At 43.7% G+C, this 19,238-nt stretch overlaps 1 protein-coding gene across 7 annotated transcripts in view; it reads right to left on the reverse strand.

Annotated features, from left to right (window-relative positions):
- LOC143767404 (oocyte zinc finger protein XlCOF8.4-like) overlaps window positions 1–19,238 on the reverse strand; it is a 53,241-nt gene that overhangs the window by 18,279 nt on the left and 15,724 nt on the right. For all 7 annotated transcript variants that reach the window (XM_077255727.1, XM_077255733.1, XM_077255728.1 and 4 more), the window contains exons 2-4: window positions 8,709–8,832; window positions 8,530–8,627; window positions 8,249–8,339 (exon numbers count right to left, since the gene is read on the reverse strand). In XM_077255727.1, the coding sequence (XP_077111842.1) occupies window positions 8,249–8,339; window positions 8,530–8,627; window positions 8,709–8,832 (313 nt within the window). The remainder of the gene's footprint in view (window positions 1–8,248; window positions 8,340–8,529; window positions 8,628–8,708; window positions 8,833–19,238) is intronic.

The following is a 19,238-nucleotide window of genomic DNA, read 5'->3' on the forward strand; positions in this document are numbered from 1 at the left end:
CTGTAGCTGACTTTCTAAAATGGGCACACAGGCAGCATACTTTGACAAGCGGATCCGACAGCTCCAGATAGATTTTGAGAAACCGCTGAACCACGAGGATAAGCTCATGGGCAAGGCATGGTACTTGTGTGAGCTTGCCTTGCCTCAGAGCCGCCACCAGGTTCCGGTCATTGTCACACATGACCATGCCTGGCTGCAGGTATAGAGGTGTCAACCACAGATTTGCCTGCTCTTTCAGAGATGTCCACAACTCTTCAGCATTGTGCGATTTGTCACCTAAGCATATTAGCTTCAGCAAAGCCTGTTTCTGCTTGGCTGAGGCAGTGCTGCAGTGCTTCCAGCTTGTGACTGATGTGGTCATTTCAGAGATGGTGGCTGAAGAGGAGGAGGAGGTGCAGGAGCTGTAGACTGTGGGGGCAACCCTAATTGACATAGGACTGTGCTGTTCCGTGTAAGTTATGTTCTTCAGTTTCTATGTATTCTATTTTCATGCTATGTATGTTCCTACATTTCTACTCTGCTGCCACCACCCAATGGAATGGCCTTTTTCTATATGGCAGCTTGTTATTAATTAATTATTGTAGGCATGCCTTTCCACTTACGGTTCAGGGGTCAAGTCTTCTCTTCCTCTGGCAGCTATTTCATTTTTAGTTTACATGCTATTGTGAGAGGAAACGCTTGAAACGGGCTTGGGAAGGCATCAGTCTTTTGACCTCTTACTGTTCACTCTTGCTGCTCACTCACTGTCACTAATACACTGGCTGTACCTGACTCAACTCTGGAGAAGTTACTGTATACCATTCTACGCTGTATGTCCAGATTTCCAAATAAACAAGTCTGGATTGCACAATCCCTGGTGTGCATCATCTCTCCGGACGCTGAACAGCATTGGTCCTGTCTGCCTCACATCGAGGAAAACTGAAGGTACGATTCTCTCACAACCCTTATTAGTCAACTACACCTCCATTCGCCTCATGTGGGGACAGAACAAGGGCCGCAATCCTCAGCATCGGGAGGACTTGCTCCATCCCAAGGTCTGACTGGGTCCAGGCTTCCACTATGTTAACCCAGTGTGCAGAGATGTACCGTTCCTGCGCACAAGCACTTGTCCACAAGTCCGTGGTTAGGTGGACTTTCCCAGTAACTGCATTGTTGAGGGTACGGCTAATGCTGTGGGACACGTACTTGTGTAATACGGGGATGGCACACTGGGAGGTGGCCGCCATCAGTTTGCAGAAAGCTTCCGTGAGCCTAAAAGGCAACATTTTGAGCGCAAGCAGTCAAGAAATGTGTGAATTTAGTAGCATGGCCTGTGGGCCGTTGGCTGCGTATTTGAGCTTGCATTCCATGGACTAGGGTTTGGAAAACTGAACACTGCGCTGGGACAAGGACGTGGATGTGCTTGCTGATGGTGGTAGTTGAGTGTGTGCAATAACAGGTGCAGGGCAAGAGGCATCTTCGCATGCACCATGGACAGGGGGATTGGCTTGCACGCACAACAGCAGAAGAAGCAGTGGTGTCACCCACAGACACTGTTCCTGGACCCTGGGGTTCAGCCCACAAAGTCGGTTCCTTTGCTGCCATGCTGATCATGCTGGTAGTGGTCAGGCTGGTAGTTTTGCTACCCCTTCTGATGCTGGCCTGGAAGGTGGTGCAAATGGCCTTTTTGGGGCTATCGCAGAGTCTTTAAAAAACAACCAGACTCAGAAATACCTAACAGTTGTACTGACAACTTCCGTTGTGTTGGTGTTACGGGGAACGGTTGCCTGCCTTCTGTCTGCGGCCACCACACTGCTTCCTCTTGCCTGTTGGGGGCTATGCCTCCCACCTCCGTGTACCGCTGTCCTCGCTCTGCATGTCCTCCTGCTAGGTTGGGTCAGTTACTAGATCATCCACTACCTAGTCTTCCACTTCCGCACCCTGGTCCTCCGCGTGACTTTCTGGCAATTGTGTCTCATCATCGTCCATCTCTTGTGACACTTTCCCACCGTCGCCTTTGTGTGACCGTGGCTGCTCAAATATTTGGGCATCGCTACATGCGATCTCCTCTTGCCCCGCTTCAAGTGGACCAGGCAAGAGCCCCGAATATCTAAATGGAAAAGTGAACAGCTCTTCGGACTGCTCAAGTGTGGGATCAGTTGTCTACGGGTACTCAGCATGGTGGGAAGGAAGGAGGATTAGGGTGAGGAATATGCGGTCCAGACCCACAGCTACTGAGACTTGACTACTGAGACTTGACCATGTGGAAGACAGGATGGTGGTGGTGGTAGTAAAGTGACTGGAAGCATTAGCCGCTATCCAACCAACAACCTTTTGACACTGCTCTTGGTTCAATAGTGGTGTGCTGCTGCGGTCCCCTAGTAATTTGGACAGAACGGTCAGGCGAGAAGATGTGGGTGTTTGTGGTGGCACAATTTCAGCTTGCCCACGGCCTCGGCCTATGCATGCACCATCACGTCCAGTTCTTCGTCCCTTGCCACGCACCTTGCCCATTTTAAATGGAGGACAATATTTTCCACGTTCACTACAAATGGCTGAATTTGGAGCAAACTTATATGTGATCCGTGTGACACAAACCCCTGTTTAAAATAGCTGGCATGTAGGTAACTATTTTTTGTTTTCAGCAAACTGGTGTCAATAACTTGGCTAAGACATTGCAACAAAATTTAAGAGTAGCCCTGAAATGGCAGAATTTTCAGCGCACTGAGATGTGATCCGTGTGACGGCCAAACACTTGTTTAAAATAGCTGGATTTTTACACTTTAATATGGAAAGGACCTGGCTGTATTCTTCAGTGCCAACAAGGAAATGGAGCAGAAAAATAGTGTTCTCTGGATTGCTTTTTCAGCAAATAATCAGGATTTAGATAAAAAAAAATATATATATTCCTGGCCCGATTCCAGGGGCTATGTCTACAAATATCTGTTATAGCAGGAGCTGACAGAACTGAAATGGACCCTCTTGCTATATGCACTGCAGTCTTTCACATACACTGCCTGCCTGCCTAGCACTGATATCTATGCTGCTTTATTAGTCCTCAAAAGGACTGTTTGTTGAGATGGATATGTGTATTAGATTTGGTACACCAAAGATTTGGTACACCAAGTATGAAGCAACTTTCCTAACACTGCCAGATTCAGGAGCAGACTGTGACGAGCAGGGCGGAGCCAGGTCTGAAATAGACCTGAAGACGCTGTGCAGCCAGCCAATCACTGTAATGCCACAACCAACATGGCTGCGGCATTGCAGTGTGTGGCAGACAATCCTGGCATGTTCATTGGCTCTCTAAAGAGCGCTAAACATGCAGGGCAGGAAACCGAGCTCCTGCCGAGCAACCCCAGAAATACTCGGCGAGCTCATAGCATCGCAAGCAGCAAGTAGTGGCAAGTATGCTCGCTCATCACTATTCAGGTCCCTTACTGTAGGACGCTAAGAATAGAAGAATTTTTTGTGGCCTCTGGATCAGGCCTCTATAACACACTAGATGCTACAAACAATTTTAAAGTCAGGTCCCCTACTGTATGACACTAGGAACAGAAGAATATTTGTGGCCTCTGGATCAGGCCTCTATAGCTTAATTTCAACCCAACCAAATGACAAAGTGTGATATGGCGTGTTGTCTTTTTGCAACTGAAATATTATAATTTTTTTTTTTTAATGTTCCTTAGGTCTGCAAACAGATTCATATCACCACAACAGTAAATGACAAGGTGGGATACAGCAGGCTGTTTCACATTTAGCTAGTGAAAAAATATTAATTAGAATGCTATACTCGTGCATGGAGCGCAATAGAAGCAGTGCACAACACACTTATAGGACATGTGCACTGCTGGCTTTGTTTGTGGCCCTCAGTAATGTAAAGAAAAAAAATTACCTTTTTTCTTTTTTTTTTTTAATAACAACCACGCTGGCCTATTTAACTAGCTAAAATCTTGCTGTTAAGGGCTCATTTCCACATGCGAGGCACACGTCCGTATCTCGCATGTGGAAACCAAGCTCTGGCGCCGGCACTTTGGAGCGGAGCTGTGCAGCTCCATGTGTTCCTATGCGGCCGCACGCTCCGCTCTGGAGTGCCGGCTCCACAGCTTGGTTTCCACATGCGAGATACGGATGTGTGCCTCGCATGTGGAAATGAGCCCTAACAGAGTCAGGAGCAGCCTCTCTGCGCTGTTACAGTGACAAGATGGTGCTAAAACAAGATGTCCGCTCTTTATATAGAGAGGGACATGTGATTTCAGCAGCCAATGACACAAGCCATTGTGTCAGGACATTGTCGATGTTTCACGCGCCCTGATTGGCTAGCCTCAATGTACACACACAAAGTTAGGGAAAAAAAAAGAAAAAAGAAGACTGTTTACAAGAACCCCGCGACTCTGAGCTCGGGAAACCTCCTCCCCTCTTCAAACACGTGCCAAACGCTCATGATTCACCACCATTATCGTTACTAAAGAGCTGAAAATACCTTTGTGGCAACGCAGATATTTTCACGCACTTTTACCGAATGTTACTAATTTTTCCCGATTTTATAACATTTTGCTCGTGTTTCCGAGCATGAATCCAAATGTGCCATATTTGCGCAGAATTTATGTTTGGCGATCGTTTTCTGAACAAATTCTCTAGTAATCATGATAAATTATAATTAAAACACGAAGTGATTATGAATACCAATGAGCAGGGTCCTCCAGGCAGAAAGATTAGATTCATCCGTGTTTCTTTAGAATGTGGTTCTCTGTAAATGTTTTTATATTATAGGTTTAGTCTTTATCATTTTATACTGGGCTGTTAGGCTTAGTAATTGCACAACTGGACCCGTAGAAACGTTGGACTAATGCGAACCTGCCGTCGTCCTGTCTCTTTCTCTCCCCACATTCCTCTGCTTTCCTGCACACCCTGTCCTTTTATTTAGGTCGGTTTCACACGTCAGTGGCTCCGGTACGTGAGGTGACAGTTTCCTCACGTACTGGAGCCACTGACACACGTAGACACATTGAAATCAATGCATCTGTGCAGATGTCATTGATTTTTTGCGGACCGTGTCAGTGTTCGTGGGAGCGCACGTATTACACGGATCCATTAAAGTCAATGGGTCCGTGTAAAACACGTACCGCACACGGATGTTTTCCGTGTGTAGTCCGTGTGCCGTGCTGGAGACAGCGCTTACAGTAAGCGCTGTCCCCCCAGCATGGTGCTGAAGCCGCCATTCATCCGGATGAAAAATATTTTTTGGGCGGGTTTTTTGTGTTTAAAATAAACTTTAGGGCATCCTCCCCCCTCCTGTGCGCCTGGCTGCCGGCATTAAAATACTCACCCGCCTCCCTATGGGAGGTGGAGCCGCATATTCATCAACTGTAATGGGCGGCACCACGTGACCGCTCAGTGCAGGAGAAGCTGCGGGGCGGAGAGCAAGCGTCGAGGGAGGCGGGTGAGTATTTTAAGGCCGGCGGCCAGGCGCACAGGGGGTGGGAGGGGGGAGGATGCCCTAAAGTTTATTTTAAACACAAAAAAAAGAAAAAGATTTTTAATCCCTTCTCCACAGCGAGCGCTGGAGAGAACGGATGAATGGCGGCTTCAGCACCATGCTGGGGGGACAGCGCTTACTGTAGCGCTGTCTCTCCTGCACGGTCCGTGTGGTACCCAGGCGGCACACGGCTGCCGCACGTGTGCCACACGGATGGCCTACGTGAGCTCACGGACACACGGACACGGATAACTCCGGTACCGATTTTTTCCGGTACCGGAATTATCTGGACGTGTGGGTCAGGCCTTAAGTGGTGAAAACACCCAGAAAAGAAAAAAATAATTAGTGTAATCATTTTTTGAGATCTGTACCATTTCCAGTTTTATGTTAATGGAGCTGTGAGTTGTTTGTTTATTATTTGGCGAGCTGTCATTTTTATTGATAACTTTTTGGGGTAGATATGTTTTTTTTCCACTTATTGCATTTTTTTGGTTGGACTGTGGGTCTAAAAGTTGCAATTCTGGCCTTTTATTTTTTCTCTGTTGATAGTATTACAAATTGATTTTATTAATCTTTTGATAAAACAGACTTTTATGGATACCATGATACCAAATGTTTTTTTTTCATTCTAATTATTTCTACTTTTATTGGAGAAATGTTTATATATTTAAACAAAAACATTTAATGACTTCTTACTGTTCTTCATGAACTTAAATCTGTGATCATCTGATTACTTTCACTTTATATGGAAATACCTCAGTATTGCAGTATATATAAAAAAATCACAGTCTCCTATGAAACCTATCGCAGGTTGGTCTTCACAACAGTACACTCATGGCCAGCACAGGGGCCTTCAGTATGGCCATAGCAATCCATTGGCACTCCACAATTAAGGGAGTTGATAAGTGAACAGCCCCGTCTCTCCCCCTACATACACTGAAAGTTTTGCTATCAGAGACTGACGGCAGCATGTAAGGGGTTAATTGCAGCAGGGGGATCTCACCTCTGATTGCCACTGCGAGAAGGAAATGTAACAGCAATATTCTACCAGTGATGAAGCACAACTCCTGACCTGGCATCGTATATGGGGATGTGACATAAAAAGAGGCACCAGAGCATAATCCTAAATTCAGAGTTCATTTATCTGACTTTCTAGAATTTTGTAATTCACCGGATCTTTGCTTATAGAAAGGTGAATGGTTACCAACAGTATTTACTTTATTGGAAAGGCTGTGGACAAAAGAAATTTTGGCTTCTAGCTATGCAATTCAGATCCTTTATATCTGTGTGTCATCAGTATGACACATACTAGCGCCTGGGAATCAGCGGTACTTTTTGCGCTGTTCTCCAGCACCAGGTGCTAAAAAGAAGACAGCTCACATCACTGTTCCCTGCTCGCACTGCGATCATAGATAGCAGGAAACAATGTTGCGAGTAGTATTGAACTGTTAACAGTGAGAGCAGGCAGCGGGGTGAAAAAAAAATGTCTTGGGGTTCCCCTGTATTTTTTTTGTTTTTTATAACCAGCCAGGCAAAACTGACAGCTGTGGGCTGTAACCCCCTAAGCTGCCAGCTTCAGCAAGGCTGGGTATCAAGAGTAGAGGGGTCCCTAAGCAGTATTTTTTTTATTATTTAAATAAATCATTAAAAAATGGGGTGGTTGCTGGTATTTTAAGGCTGGTAAGGGGTCATAGATATTGGACCCCCCAGCCTAAAATTAACAGCCCACAACCATCCCAGGAAAGGCACATCTATTAGATGCACCAATTCTGGTGCTTTGCCCCGCTCTTCCCACTAGCCCTATGGCGGTGGCAAATGGGGTTCATGTCATCTTTGTATTGTATTGTATTCCCAGACTATAAACATCAGACCCAAGCAGTCAGCTTTCCCTCAGCTGGTTAAAAACAATATAGGGGACCGCATGCCATTTTTTGTTTTATTTATTTATTAGCGAAGTGCAATAAACTACACAAGCACTGCACTGATTATATCTCTCAATGACATCAATCTATATCTGTATATAAGATTGTTTTATTAGTTAGTAAACTAGCTTAAAATGACAGAATTACTGTATGTAAAAGCTGATGTTAAAAATTAATTGCATACGCATGTCATACAGATGTTAGGTGAGAAAAATCACATTGTGCTCACATGACACTCATCCTACTTTTCAGGAACAATATCAGACCAATTTTATTTACACTGATGAGTGTGAGCCCTTACTTTGGAGTTCAGAATGCATCAAAGTAATAGAATGCAGCACACTTACATTACCGATCCCCTAAAGATTTTCTTCCAATGTTGCCCAGGTACCTTGTTAATATCTATATTTCATCTTCTGCGTGGAACTACATGTCAATGATCACTGACCACGGCGGTAACCAATGTTTCTTTGCTGCTGCCAGATTTTATCTTGGCCCATTGCCATTACTTTTAATTTTTGTGGTTTTCTGTATGCGACAATTTAATGCTATTTAATATATGGAAATAAATGCTATGTTCTAATAAGTCGGAGGGAAGTATTAGTAACTTAGTTACCAAAAGGCAAAATTAAATTTCTCCTGTGGCCTGTGATTGGGTGTATAACCCACATTTGTGTTGATCAGCATGGATTTTATTTTTCTGCTTTGTAAGAAGATGGCATTTCAAATTTACCAATACAAACACATACGAAAAAAAAAAAAGGTTTTCAAAATCTGTGTCACCCACACAAAAAAAATCAACACATAATTGTAGCATCCAGTGAATCGAAAGAATCTGGCTTCTCTGCATTTAGTGGTCACTACTCACCTGTGCGGATATCTGTAGGAATCTCCTCCTTACACTGCTCATCGCCCCTCACATATGTCTCTGTAGTATTAATATGGGGCAGATCTTTACCCTGAAATAAATATTGTAAAAGTCACAGACAGATGGAGAAGTCACATCTATGATCAGCTCTAATCCTGCCATCTCCACCCTTCTCATTACAAAAGTATAAAACATATAATACTGGTGGATAAAACAAGACTGAGCACAAGACCTTCACAGACATCTACACATCATAGGGGAGATCTCATAGCAACACTTACCTGATGATCCTGAGGAACATTGGAATCTTCTTGTTTACGGTCCTGTGGAAGAAGAGGATGGGGACATCTCTTTGGTGTTTTCCTCTTACTAGATAGAACTGGAGGAAACACATACAGGGTCTGAATTCATTCTTTACATAGATAATTATAGGCCATGTGTATTTAATCCTGTCTATTACCTGGTGATTTGAGGGGCTGGGGAACCTCCATCATGACGTCCTTGTACAGATCTTTGTGTCCTTCTAGATACTCCCACTTCAAAATGGAAAAATAGGCAGTGGCATCCTGACACCTTATAGGAACCTGACACACACAATAACAATGATGTAATGTGACTTCATCAGAATCTCTCACCTCTCCATTAAGCTGGAAGAGGATCTCTAGGATGAGGTGCAATATCCTCTCTGCCTTTTTGTCCCTGTCTCTGTAGGGGGTATGGTATATTGCGTTTGTGCCTTCGCTTTTCCCTCTCGGCCCCGTATATTATCAGTGGTTGTATATTTGATATTGTATGTTGGTACTGCTACACAATTTGGTGTATTACCACTCTCATACAATGGTACTGCTGCACACTTAGGTGTATTACCGTGACTTGTTAAATACACTGCTCAAAAAAATAAAGGGAACACTAAAATCCCACATACTAGATATCGCTGAATGAAATATTCCAGTTGTAAATCTTTATTCATTACATAGTGGAATGTGTGGAGAACAATAAAACCTAAAAATTATCAACGTAAATCATGACTAATATCCCACGGAGGTCTGGAGTTTTTAACCCCTTCACCCCCAAGGGTGGTTTGCACGTTATGGACCGGGCCAATTTTTACAATTCTGACCACTGTCCCTTTATGAGGTTATAACTCTGGAACGCTTCAACGGATCCTGGTGATTCTGACATTGTTTTCTCGTGACATATTGTACTTCATGATAGTGGTAAAATTTCTTTGATATTACCTGCGTTTATTTGTGAAAAAAATGGAAATTTGGCGAAAATTTTGAAAATTTCGCAATTTTCCAAATTTGAATTTTTATGCAATTAAATCACAGTGATATGTCACACAAAATACTTAATAAGTAACATTTCCCACATGTCTACTTTACATCAGCACCATTTTGGAACCAAAATTTTTTTTTGTTAGGGAGTTATAAGGGTTAAAAGTTGACCAGCAATTTCTCATTTTTACAACACCATTTTTTTTTAGGGACCACAACTCATTTGAAGTCATTTTGAGGGGTCTATATGATAGAAAATACCCAAGTGTGACACCATTCTAAAAACTGCACCCCTCAAGGTGCTCAAAACCACATTCAAAAAGTTTATTAACCCTTCAGGTGTTTCACAGGAATTTTTGGAATGTTTAAATAAAAATGAACATTTAACTTTTTTTCACACAAAATTTACTTCAGCTCCAATTTGTTTTATTTTACCAAGGGTAACAGGAAAAAATGGACCCCAAAAGATGTTATACAATTTGTCCTGAGTACGCCGATACTCCATATGTGGGGGTAAACCACTGTTTGGGCGCATGACAGAGCTCGGAAGCGAAGGAGCGCCATTTGACTTTTCAATGCAAAATTGACTGGAATTGAGATGGGACGCCATGTTGCGTTTGGAGAGCCACTGATGTGCCTAAACATTGAAACCCCCCACAAGTGACACCATTTTGGAAAGTAGACCCCCTAAGGAACTTATCTAGATGTGTGGTGAGCACTTTGACCCACCAAGTGCTTCACAGAAGTTTATAATGCAGAACCGTAAAAATAAAAAATCATATTTTTTCACAAAAATGATCTTTTCGCCCCCAATTTTTTATTTTCCCAAGGGTAAGAGAAGAAATTGGACCCCAAAAGTTGTTGTACAATTTGTCCTGAGTACGCTGATACCCCATATGTGGGGGTAAACCACTGTTTGGGCGCATGGGAGAGCTTGGAAGGGAAGAAGCGCCGTTTGACTTTTCACTGCAAAATTGACAGGAATTGAGATGGGACGCCATGTTGCGTTTGGAGAGCCACTGATGTGCCTAAACATTGAAGCCCCCCCACAAGTGACACCATTTTGGAAAGTAGACCCCCCTAAGGAACTTATCTAGAGCTGTGGTGAGCACTTTGACCCACCAAGTGCTTCACAGAAGTTTATAATGCAGAGCCGTAAAAATAAAACAAAATTTTTTTCCCACAAAAATTATTTTTTAGCCCCCAGTTTTGTATTTTCCCAAGGGTAACAGGAGAAATTGGACCGCAATAGTTGTTGTCCAATTTGTCCTGAGTACGCTGATACCCCATATGTGGGGGGGAACCACCGTTTGGGCGCATGGGAGGGCTCGGAAGGGATGGAGCGCCATTTGGAATGCAGACTTAGATGGAATGGTCTGCAGGCATCACATTGCGTTTGCAGAGCCCCTAATGTACCTAAACAGTAAAACCCCCCCACAAGTGACACCATTTTGGAAAGTAGACCCCCTAAGGAACTCATCTAGATGTGTTGTGAGAGCTTTGAACCCCCAAGTGTTTCACTACAGTTTATAACGCAGAGCCGTGCAAATAAAAAATATTTTTTTTCCACAAAAATTATTTTTTAGCCCCCAGTTTTGTATTTTTCCAAGGGTAACAGGAGAAATTGGACCCTATATATTGTTGTCCAATTTGTCCTGAGTACGCTGATACCTGATATCTGGGGGTGAACCACCGTTTGAGCGCATGGCAGAGCTTGGAAGGGAAGGATCATCATTTGCAATGCAGACTTAGATGGATTGGTCTACAGGCGTCACATTGCGTTTGCAGAGCCCCTAATGTACCTAAACAGTATAAACCCCCCACAAGTGACCCAATATTGGAAACTAGACCCCCCAAGGAACTTATCTAGTTGTGTTTTGAGAACTTTGAACCCCCAAGCGTTTCACTACAGTTTAGAACGCAGAGCCGTGAAGATAAAAAAAATAAAAAATTTCCCCCAAAAATTATTTTTTAGCCCCCAGTTTTGTATTTTCCCAATGGTAACAGGAGAAATTGGACCCCAAAAGTTGTTGTCCAATTTGTCTTGAGTACGCTGATACCCCATATGGGGGGGGGGAACCACCGTTTGGGCGCATGGGAGGGCTCGGAAAGGAAGGAGCACCATTTGGAATGCAGACAGATGGAATGGTCTGCAGGCGTCACATTGCGTTTGCAGAGCCCCTAATGTACCTAAACAGTAAAACCCCCCCACAAGTGACACCATTTTGGAAAGTAGAACCCCTAAGGAACTCATCTAGATGTGTTGTGAGAGCTTTGAACCCCCAAGTGTTTCACTACAGTTTATAACGCAGATCCATGCAAATAAATTTTTTTTTTTTTTCCACAAAAATTATTTTTTAGCCCCTAGTTTTGTATTTTCCCAAGGGTAACAGGAGAAATTGGACCCCAAAAGTTGTTCTCCAATGTGTTCCGAGTACGCTGATACCCCATATGTTGGGGTAAACCCCTGTTTGGGCGCACGGGAGAGCTTGGAAGGGAAGAAGCACCGTTTTACTTTTTCAACGCAGAATTGGCTGGAATTGAAATCGGACGCCATGTCACGTTTGGAGAGCCCCTGATGTGCCTAACCAGTGGAAACCCCCCAATTATAACTGAAACCCTAATCCAAACACACCCCTAACCCTAATCCCAACGGTAACCCTAACCACACCTCTAACCCAGACACACCCCTAACCCTAATCCCAACCCTAAATGTAATCCAAACCCTAACCCTAACTTTAGCCCCAACTCTAGCCCTAACCCTAACCCTAGCCCTAACCCTAATGGGAACATGGAAATAAATACATTTTTTACATTTTTTTAATTTTTCCCTAACTAAGCGGGTGATGAAGGGGGGTTTGATTTACTTTTATAGCGGGTTATTTAGCGGATTTTTATGATTGGCAGCCATCACACATGAAAGACGCTTTTTATTGCAAAAAATATTTTTTGCGTTACCACATTTTGAGAGCTATAATTTTTCCATATTTGAGACCACAGAGTCATGTGAGGTCTTGTTTTTTGTGGGACGAGTTGACGTTTTTATTGGTAACATGTTCGGGCACGGGATATTTTTTTGATCGCTTTTTATTCCGATTTTTGTGAGGCAGAATGACCAAAAATCAGCTATTCATGAATTTCTTTTGGGGGAGGCGTTTATACCGTTCCGCGTTTGGTAAAATTGATAAAGCAGTTTTATTCTTCGGGTCAGTACGATTACAGCGATATCTCATTTATATAATTTTTTTTTGTTTTGGCGCTTTTATACGATAAAAGCTATTTTATAGAAAAAATAATTATTTTGGCATCGCTTTATTCTGAGGACTATAACTTTTTTATTTTTTCGCACATGATGGTGTATGGCGGCTCGTTTTTTGCGGGACAAGATGATGTTTTCAGCGGTACCATGGTTATTTATATCCGTCTTTTTGATCGCGTGCTATTCCACTTTTTGTTTGGCGGTATGAGAATAAAGCGTTGTTTTTTGCCTCGTTTTTTTTTTTTTTTTTTTTTTACGGTGTTCACTGAAGGGGTTAACTAGTGATATAGTTTTATAGGTGGGGTCGTTACAGACGCGGCGATACTAAATATGTGTACTTTTATTGTTTGATTTTTTTTTATTTAAAGAAATGTATTTATGGGAATAATATTTTTTAATTTATTTATTTAGGAATTTTTTTTTTACACATGTGGACATTTTTTTTAAAACTTTTTTACTTTGTCCCAGGGGGGGGGGACATTACAGATCATTGATCTGGCAGTGTGCACAGCACTCTGCCAGATCTGCAATCTGCTGTGCAGGGCTGCAGGCTTACCAAGTGTCTGCTCTGAGCAGACACTCGGTAAGCCACCTCCCTCCCTGCAGGACCCGGATGCCGCGGCCATCTTGGATCCGGGACCTGCGGTGAGGAGGGAGGTAGGAGACCCTCAGAGCAACGCGATCACATCGCGTTGCTCCGGGGGTCTCAGGGAAGCCCGCAGGGAGCCCCCTCCCTGCGCGATGCTTCCCTATACCGCCGGCACACCGCGATCATGTTTGATCGCGGTGTGCCGGGGGTTAATGTGCCGGGGGCGGTCCGTGACCGCTCCTGGCACACAGTGCCGGATGTCAGCTGTGATAGTCAGCTGACACCCGGCCGCGATCGGCCGCGCTCCCCCCGTGAGCGCGGCCGATCGCGTATGACGTACTATTCCGTCCTTGGGAAGTAGGGCCCACCCCACATGGACGGAATAGTACGTCTAATGACAGAAAGGGGTTAATGATGCTCAAAATCAAAGAGGAAAATGAAGTTACAGGCTGATCCAACTTTAGTGGAAATACCTCAAGACAAGGAAATGATGCTCAGTAGTGTGTGTGGCCTCCATGTGCCTGTATGACCTCCCTACAACGCCTGGGCATGCTTCTGATGAGACAGCAGATGGTTTCCTGAGGGATCTCCTCCCAGACCTGGACTAAAGCATCCGCCAACTCCTGGACAGTCTGTGGTGCAACGCGACGTTGGTGGATGATGCGACACATTATGTCTTAGATGTGTTCAGTCGGATTCCGGTCTGGGGAATGGGCAGGCCAGTCCATAGCTTAAATGCCTTCATCTTGCAGGAACTGCTGACACACTCCAGCCACTTGAGGTCTGGCATTGTTGTCCTGCATTAGGAGGAACCCAGGGCCAACCGCACCAGCATATGGTCTCACAAGGGGTCTGAGGATCTCATCTTGGTACCTAATGGCAGTCAGGCTACCTCTGGCTAGCACATGGAGGGCTGTGCAGCCCTCCAAAGAAATGCCACCCCACGCCATTACTGACCCGCTGCCAAACTGGTCATGCTGAAGGATGTTGCAGGCAGCAGATCACTCTCCACGGCGTCTCCAGACTCTGTCACATCTGTCACATATGCTCAGTGTGAACCTGCTTTCATCTGTGACGAGCACAGGACGCCAGTGGCAAATTTGCCAATCCTGGTGTTCTATGGCAAATGCAAGCATCCTGCAAGGTGTTGGGCTGTGAGCACAACCCCCATCTGAGGACGTCGGGCACTCAGACCATCCTCATGGAGTCAGTTTCTGTTTGTGCAGACACATGCCCATCTGTGGCCTGCTGGAGGTCATTTTGCAGGACTTTGGCAGTGATCCTCCTGTTCCTCCTTGCACAAAGGCTGAAGTAGCGGTCCTGCTGCTAGGTTGTTGCCCTCCTACGGCCCCCTCCACATCTCCTGGTGTACTGGCCTGTCTCCTGGTAGGGCCTCCAGCCTCTGGAGACTACGCTGACAGACACAGCAAACCTTCTTGCCACAGCTCACATTGATGTGCCATCCTGGATCAGCTGCACTACCTGAGCCACTTGTGTGGGTTGTAGAGTCCGTCTCATGCTACCACGATGGTGAAAGCACAACCAACATTCAAAAGTGACTAAAACATCAGCCCGAAAGCATTGGTACTGAGATGTGGTCTGTGGTCCCCACCTGCAGAATCACTCCTTTATTGAGTGTGTCTTGATAATTGCCAATAATTTCCATCTGTTGTCTATTCCATTTACACAACAGCATTTGACATTGATTGTCAAACAGTGTTGCTTCCTAAGTGGACAGCTTGTTTTCACAGAATTTTGATTTACTTGGAGTTATATTCTGTTGTTGAAGTGTTCCCTTTATTTTTTTGAGCAGTGTATATTATATTACCATATATACTGTTGTATTGTTGCTATGTATAGAATAGGGGAAACGTAGTGCCCAATTCTGGCCAATAGATGGGGGGCACTATAGTACTCAGCGTAGTAAATGGTTAACTGTTGGAGAGGCTGCTGTGTGGTAAGCTAGGAACGCTTCCCTTAGGTAGTCAGAAGGGCCTAAGTGCCCAATGCGTCCACACGGGCTCCAGGCCCAGGACATTACAGCAGCCACGTAACGTTTCAAGTGGAGAACACAGCCATTCAGAGTCCTATAGGGACAGAAGGACAGTGTACAGCAGCAGAGTTACAGCAACTTGGAGTGGAAGAAAGGAAGAGGTCCAGGAAAGTGCAGGGCACAGCTGTTCAAGATGTGGCAGATCATTGCATGGGCAGATACTCTCAGATCCGGTTCGAAACGTATGAGGGAAACCCCAGAAATAGTGAGTCTGAACAAGGAGAATGCTGCGGTACTGCCTAAGGCGTTATTACCCTGCAATGTACTGTAGGACATGGAGCGGAATACAGGGAAGATGCAGGATGTGTACTGTATGGAGCCTGATGTTTATGCTGATTGTGATAAGAATGTGCTGCAAAGTGTATCGAGTAAAGATCTTCCTTTTGCATTTGAACCGGACTGTGTCTCAATTCTTGTGAAGTCGATTACAGAAAGTTCCCAGCACCGCAGAGGAGTCCCTGACTGTGTGGTGAGAGAAGACACAGGTATGCTGATGGAAGAATGTTATTTTTCTGTGAGGGGAGGCCAGGACATAGAGACCCTGGTGTCCTCGGCCATGACTACGCTCCTGGCTGAACCTTACATCCCTATCATCTTTGATGGGCAAATCACAAAAATTCTCTTCTATAGAAAATTTCCACTGAGAGGGTTCAATATTGTAGGGACCTGAATGAAAAAAAAAAAAAAAGTAAAATCATACAAGACTAGAAACAAATCTAGGTTTTCCTACAGTCGGGGCAAAACAAAAATCACTGACGCCCCTTCCTATGACCGCTCGTATATGATTTTCATACTTACAGTCACGTGCCAACAATCTGATCTTTCTAATTCTCTCAATGTTCAGTGAAACAATGAGTTGTCATGTGATCACTGCTGGTATCGGCAAGCAAAGCCAAATCCTCACAGTGAGCATATTGCACACTGTTAGGATTTGGCACTCAACAGTAACACATTTTATAATTAATGCTCATAACATAAATACAGATGTAGTCATTAGAACTGAGCAAGCACTAAAATGCTCATATGCTCTTTACTCGAATCGAGCAATTTCTAATGCTCGGATGCTTGTTTCACGTAATGAGTATAATTGCAGTCAATGTGTAAGCCTGCAGATCCTACAAAGAGGTCGTTGGGGCAATGAAAATGTTCAAATGGACAGGACAAGTGCTGAATGAAAGGAGAGCAGCATGGGGAAGACCCCTGGAAGCATCTCTGACTCCCAGATTGCTGCTGAGAATAATGGTGCCACACTTTTAGGCTATGTGCACACGTTGCAGAATTGCTGCAGAAATTTCCACGGCAATTCTGCAACTTTCTGCCACAGGAAATACGCATGCAGAGTTGGCATGCATATTCTTGCTAAACACTAGCGTCTTGCAAGTGTAATTAGCTTGCAGAATGCTAGCGTTTTCCAAGCGATCTGTAGCATCGCTTGGAAAACTGATTGACAGGTTGGTCACACTTGTCAAACATAGTGTTTGACAAGCGTGACCAACTTTTTACTATTGATGCTGCCTATGCAGCATCAATAGTAAAAAGATATGTTAAAAATAATTAAAAAAACATAAAAAAACATGATATTCTCACCTTTCGACGGCCCTCGCAGCCTTCCCGCTCCTCGCGATATTCCCGGCAGCTCCCTTCCCAGTAATGCCTCGCGACAATGACCCCAGATGACTTAGCAGTCTCGAGAGACTGCTACGTCATCACAGGTCATTGTCGCAAGGCATTACTGGGAACAGGAGCATCGCGAGGAGCAGGAAGGCTGCGGGGGCTGCTGGGAGGTGAGAATATCATGATTTTTTATTTTATTTTATTTTTTACAGGTATATGGTTCCCAGGGCCTGGAGGAGAGTCTCCTCTCCTCCACCCTGGGTACCAACCGCACATGATCCGCTTACTTCCCGCATGGTGGGTATAGCCCCATGCGGGAAGTAAGCGGCTCAATGCATTCCTATGTGTGCGGAATCCTTGCGATTCCGCACAAAGAAAGAACATGCTGTGTTTTTTTCCAGAATGCGATTGCGCCGCGGGAAAAAAATGCAGCATGTGCACAAAAAATGCGGAATGCATTAAAAAATGATGGGATACTTATGTAAGCTTTTTTTAGCGTTTTTTCAGCCGAAAATGCTAAAACAATGTTAAAAATCCTGAACGAGTGCACATAGCCTTACTCCACTTTAAGGACTAACAATAAAACATTCCAAACCGACGAGAAATTGCATTTTACAGGAAAACAAAATGTTTTTTTCCTGTATAGTGACTTGTATATAAGGCACAATTTAAAAAGGATTTTAAAAAATAATAATTTAATTAAACCTTAAAGGAAACCTTGAATGAGATATCAGAAGCAAATCTATGTTTTCCTGCACCTGTTACTTTCCCTAAAGAAGCTGCCCTCAGCAGCGATACACATGGGGTTCTACCTCACCCCTGTTCCATGAGCACTTTTGTGGCCTGCTGCTTGAGTTTCCTTTGAGCCGACCAGGTAGTCATGCTCATGGACACCTTCCTACACTTGTAGGATGTGTATCAGTTTTCATTCCATCTATCTGCCTCCACATTACCTTTTATACTTCTACTTTGCCTCCCAGGATGGATATTTCTCTTTATGCATTTTGTATCCCCTTTGATCCTATACATGGCTGATGTCCATCCTTCTTCTTAGCCGTCTAAGCTTTGCTGTTTACTCTGTCCATCATATTGTTCAATTATTTTTTGGCTATATGGTTAGAGGAATTCCTAGCCTTCTGTTGCTTAAGATAACATTATTTTTTTTTCAAGCAGTTTGTTATGTGGATGTATTTATGTCCTTGCATGTCACATTTGTAACTCTATATGTGCTTTTCAGACAAATATTCCTCATGACCAGCTCATATTTATACTAGTGGAGCTCTACGTATTAGATGTCCCATGTTTATTTTTCGGGATTTCTAATAAAAATTGTTTACACTCTTAAGATCGACCTTTGAGACCGGTGTGCACACTTATTTGTTTGGTCTTTTTTGTAAGTGAACAGCGCCCCGTACAAGCCTCCATTGTGCATTAATATGCCAAGCAACCACCTCCTCCATGGATTAGTAGGCCGTGAGTGGTTGGAGGATTTTTAAGTCCTCTTTTTGTGCTTTTGTTGTTTCCTGCACAAAAGGGCAAAAAATTTAGTTTGTCTCCCCCTTTATACAAAAATAAGAAGTTTGAGAAATTGTCATTTCTTCGCTCATAAATGATTTTGATACTTATAGTCACGTGCCAATGATCTGGTCTTCCTAATTCATGCAATGTTCAGAGAAATACTATAGCCCCTTTTTAATTGATAGAAGCAGGAATAGCAGTTGGTCAGCATGAGACCAGAAGTGTGAAAATCACATAACAGCGGTCACGTGATCACTGCTGGAACCACCAAGCAGAGACAAAATCCTGACAGTGCATATATTACACCATATTAGGATTTGGCAGGCTACAATGATGAATTTTAGAATTAATGCTCATAACAAATACAAATGTAGTCAGAGATGTTGGAGCACTAAAATGCTCGGATGCCCGTTATTCAGCTGCGGTGATGAAAACTAAATCTCCGAGCACTAAAAAATACTCGGCGGACACCCGAGCGTGCTCGAGAAATCTCGAGTAACGAGTATATTCGCTCATCACTAATGACAGACAATAAAACATTCAAAAATCGACAATAAATTGGAATTTACAGGAAAAAAAAAAAAGTTTAACTTTTTTTCTATATACTGTAATGACTTGTATATAAGGCAACATTTAAAAAAAAAAAATAGTAATTTAAGTAAACCAAAATTGAAACTTGA

This window comes from Ranitomeya variabilis, chromosome 4, assembly GCF_051348905.1.
Source record: "Ranitomeya variabilis isolate aRanVar5 chromosome 4, aRanVar5.hap1, whole genome shotgun sequence".
Taxonomy (NCBI): domain Eukaryota; kingdom Metazoa; phylum Chordata; class Amphibia; order Anura; family Dendrobatidae; genus Ranitomeya; species Ranitomeya variabilis.